The 4,143-nt window shown below is 55.2% G+C and overlaps 1 protein-coding gene across 1 annotated transcript in view; it reads right to left on the bottom strand.

Annotated features, from left to right (window-relative positions):
* Positions 1-3,561: 3,561 nt before the first annotated feature.
* Fev (FEV (ETS oncogene family)) overlaps positions 3,562-4,143 on the bottom strand; it is a 3,794-nt gene continuing 3,212 nt past the window's right edge. Inside the window, exon 4 of the mRNA XM_005395719.2 lies at positions 3,562-4,142. Coding sequence (XP_005395776.1) covers positions 4,044-4,142 — 99 coding nt within the window. The 3' untranslated portion in view covers positions 3,562-4,043. The remainder of the gene's footprint in view (position 4,143) is intronic.

Genomic DNA, 4,143 nt, shown 5'->3' with positions numbered 1-4,143 from the left:
AGCCAAAGTGGTTTGGGTGCCTTTTAAAGACATATTGAAGGAAAGAAGACCAGGACGCTCTGAGAGAGCATATCACAGCAATCCACGCAGAGCGGTCACATGAGCTAAAGTATGAGAAAGTGCTGTCAGCCTAGGTGCCCTCGGTGGCATGGCTGCTCTGTGACTACACAAGTCTCAGTGTGTCCACTGATGTCCTCACATCGCATACTGACAGGGCTTCAGAGCCCGTCTTTGAGTGATGTCAGAGGGAGCTTAGGTACGCAGAGCATACGTTACTGGAGGGAACATGGGTCTACATCATCCTGCACAGAAGTGATCCTAAAATAAGATAATTGAAGGCTGCTGGGGACTACAGAGAAGTCAAGCAGAGGAGCTGGCAGAGGAAGCAGTTGACACAGGTCTTGGAACAGACCCCGAGACTTTGGCCAAGTCATTTAACATTATGGCCCTTGTCTTATTCATCCTCCAAGCAGATAAAGTCATACTTGCCCTGTTTTCCTTCCCAACCTTGGGGTGATGGGTAAAACGGTGGGGGCAAAGGTACACAGAGTAATCTCTGTGCTGCAAGCCCACGGTGGGGGCTGGCAAGTGAGTGAGCCTTATTGTCACCAGGGACATGAACGAGGCATTAGAGAAAAGGCTGAGCACTAGGAACGCAAGAGGGGCTGTTGCTGGATGCGGACAGGGAAGCAATAGTGAGATCAATACTTTGAAAGGCCAAGGACCAGTGAGAACAGGCTCGGAATACCAGGAACCTGGATGTGGTAGGAAGATGTCTGTTTCAGGGTGGAGTGGAGACTTCCTACGACCACAGTAATCCAGGGCTTGGACACATCACAGGGACAGGGAGCTGCCAGAGCTGCCATGGCCCGGAGAAGAGGTTATTCTGGATTTGACCTTGGAGAGATGTTGTCTAACCCTCATTTTTTTGTGGTTGTTTTTGATTTTCAGTTGTTTGTTTTTTGAACCGGGAGAACCTAGGTGACCCTTGAGGTCCCACAGAAGTCTTCAGGTCCCTGGCTCAGCTTCATTGTTTTAATGAGGTGGGAAAGGAACCCCAGGAAAGGGATGTGATTGTCTGAAGGTCACATAGCAAGTTAGCTGCCAAGTTGCAACTGGAACTGAGTCTTTCTGGTTTCTAGACATCTCTGTTATTCTCCCCAAGTGGCTGTGTGTGCAGGAAAGAAGAGTGAAGCTTTCAGGTGTGTTTCATAAGTGAGACGATCCCTTCACCTAACATCTCCCCCAGCTGCCCGACAGTGCGACACCTCCTTGCCCTCTCACTTCTGGGACTTCAAGAGTTTGAAAGAGAAGTCACTTAGCCCACCTCCCCTCTCAACTTCTCACGGAAGGGTCTGCTCTCCCCTCTTTCTCTAATGCTGTACCCCATGACAGAAACTCTTCATTGGATCTGCCTCACTGTAGCTTCCGACCATGTGTCTCAGCACTGCCTTTAGCCACAAGCACCCTGGGTCCCCTGCCTCAGGACAGCTCCCATCCGTCTTCCCCCAGTGACTTTCCAGGCTATGCCTTGCACTGTTCTCGGTTTTCCAGACTTCTTTCACTTTTGACTCCCTGGTCCACTACACTGTGTATTTTCGCTTTGCTCTCCCCTATTGTCCAGCACTGTGTATGGTATTGCTGGGGGCAAAATTATTAAAGCAGGTGGGGCCCTTCCTCCATCCTGGGCATCACCCTGCACCCATGCATCCTCAGATCGCAATGACTTATTTTGCATTTCACCTTACACTGCCTGAGATATCACTACTCTATACTATTCTGCTAGTCCCACCATTGCCTTGATCCACACTTGGCCTGTTGTTTCATTTAAGGGCCTAAGAGCAGGGCCTTGTGCTCCTTGCTAGGAAACTTTTGCTTTGTTGAGTTCCGCCTGCAGTTCTTAGCAGGATATTTCTGGATGCTGGCTGTGTTTCTTCTGGCGTATCCCTTCTCTGCAAAAGGACTGGGAAAAGCCCCTTTTCCTCTCCAAAGCAAGTTCTGAGCCCTCTGTGGGCCAGACTCTCCCTGGGTCATCTAATCTGTGTCCTACCCCAGAGCGACTCATTCTCCTGCTCTGTGGGCCTAGAGGACATAAGGACGTGGAGCACGCCATGCCAGAATGTCAGGTGAGGAAAGCAGAATACCACAGAGTTTTAAGGCCTAGAGAAAAGGAAGGAGATGCGACAGTTATCAGTAACGGCCTCTGTGCAGTGAGACTGTGGGGGACACCCCCACACTTTATTACACTCTTCATTCACCCCATACTTAATAGAAGCCTTACGTGTGTTTCTCAAATTTTCTACACTGAGCGTGCATGATTTGGGAAATGAGAAGAAAAAAAGTGAAAAATAAAGTGAACATGAGCAAAGGCTTTTCCCCAAAGTGGACCTGGATAATTCCCCAGCATTCTTTGGGAAGTGGAATTCAGGGCCACCCTCACTCCCAGTGTCCAGTCTTCCACTATATCTCCCCTTCCTGCCCACAGGGCACTGGGACATCTCAACAGTCGCCTCCCACCTTGCGCACTTTGGTCCAGGAAGAGCCCCGCCCTTGCTTAGCAGGACAGGACTTGGGAAGGAAACACCAGGACTACCGGGGTGAGAGCCAGGGTTTGCTTGGGACACAACTCGAAGGCCTGGCTAGCACTTCAGGAGTTTCTCCAGGGCTGTTTTCGCTTCTCTTTGAGGAAGGCATTTAAAGCTACTTTCAAACCAACAGCTTTTGGAAAAGGAGAGAAAAGAGCAAAGAGCAGGGACTGTTGGTTGCAGTATTCGGACGCAGTCGTAGATGGGGAGGAAACGGACACAGCCAGGACGATGCACTCGACTTCCTAAGGCCGGATCTGGGTGAAGAGCCAAGGGCCTCCTTTTGCCCTTCTCCCTGAAGTCCAAAGGAAGTTTGGAGCCCCGCCAGGGCTCAGTGTGGTAAGGCCCAGAGCTTTGGCCCAGGGCAAAGCGCCTCAAACCGAAGGCATAGGAGTAGCCCTGCCCTACCGCCCTCTCACCAGCAGAGGGCGCGCACCGCCCGCGAGAAGGAGGTGCGGCCGCAGCCCGACAGGGAGCTCACAGCTCCGGAAGGGTGGGAGGGAAAACTGGTAAAAGTGAACCAGACAACCGGGGAGACCCGGGGCGGCGGGCGGGTGTGAGCGAGCGAGACGGGGTGGGGGTGAAAACTGGCTAAGAAGAGAGGGTGGGCGGGGAAGCGGGCAAGGATGGTGGAAAGGAACAGAGACCGGAGGCGAGGGGCCAGCGGCGGGACGGGGAGATGCGAGCAGATGGGATGAGGTGCATGAGGGCTAGAGGATGCGGGGCGTGGGGTGCGATGGGGTGAGAGGTCAGGGAGGGGGAGAGGTCGGGGAGGTAGCAGGTCGTCTGCCTCTCTCTGGCTGAGCCCACCCCCAGGGGCTCCTCGCTCTGGCCAGCAGCACCCAGGCCTGCTGTGCCGCGGCCTCTGGAGCTCTCCCCAAACCTTTCTGCTCGGACGTGGGCGTGGGCGGGGCCTCTCCCTCCGCTCCCCTGCAGAAGGGTCCTGGAGCAGCGAAGAATCAGAGAGGAGGCCGCGGGGAGCTGGGGAGCTTTAATGGGGCCGAGAGGGAATAGAAACACACCGGGCTCTTCCCCCAGGACGTGGGGAGGGGGGAGACGGGGCCCAGGAGTCTTGGGGGGCTGTGGCCTTTGCCAAACCTGCTCCAGGCCCAGGAAGAGGCCTCCAGGTGCCGGGAGGGACAGGTCCGTGGGGGAGAGAAAAAGTGAAAAAAGATTTGGAATTGAGAAACAAGGTCACAGTGGAGGGGGCTTCTAGGAGCGAGAGCGAGGTCAGGTGGAGAAAAAGAGGAGCGAGGTAAAATAAAGAGGGGGGCTCGGGACGAGGTGGGGCAAATCTAGAGTTGAAGGAGGATGAGGTGGCGTCCGATGCGGGGGTAGGGCGGCGGGCGGAGTAAAATCTGGGTTTAAGGAACGTGGGGCGAACTCATCCCTTCCCCGGGGTGAGGATGGGACTGGGCAAGGCGGCGGGGAGGCCGCGCGCGCGGCCGGGCGCCCCGTCTAGTGGTAGTGACCCCCCAAGTGCGAGGCGGCGGCCACAGCGCCGAAGGGCCCGGGCGGGGGCTGCAAGCCCGGGCTCGGGTAGAGCGCTGCGGTGGCG

The sequence above is a fragment of the Chinchilla lanigera genome, unplaced genomic scaffold (genome assembly GCF_000276665.1).
Source record: "Chinchilla lanigera isolate Chin_1 unplaced genomic scaffold, ChiLan1.0 scaffold00052, whole genome shotgun sequence".
Taxonomy (NCBI): Eukaryota; Metazoa; Chordata; class Mammalia; order Rodentia; family Chinchillidae; genus Chinchilla; species Chinchilla lanigera.
The sequence above is the reverse complement of the archived record's forward strand: the minus strand, read 5'-3'. Positions and strand labels throughout refer to the sequence as shown.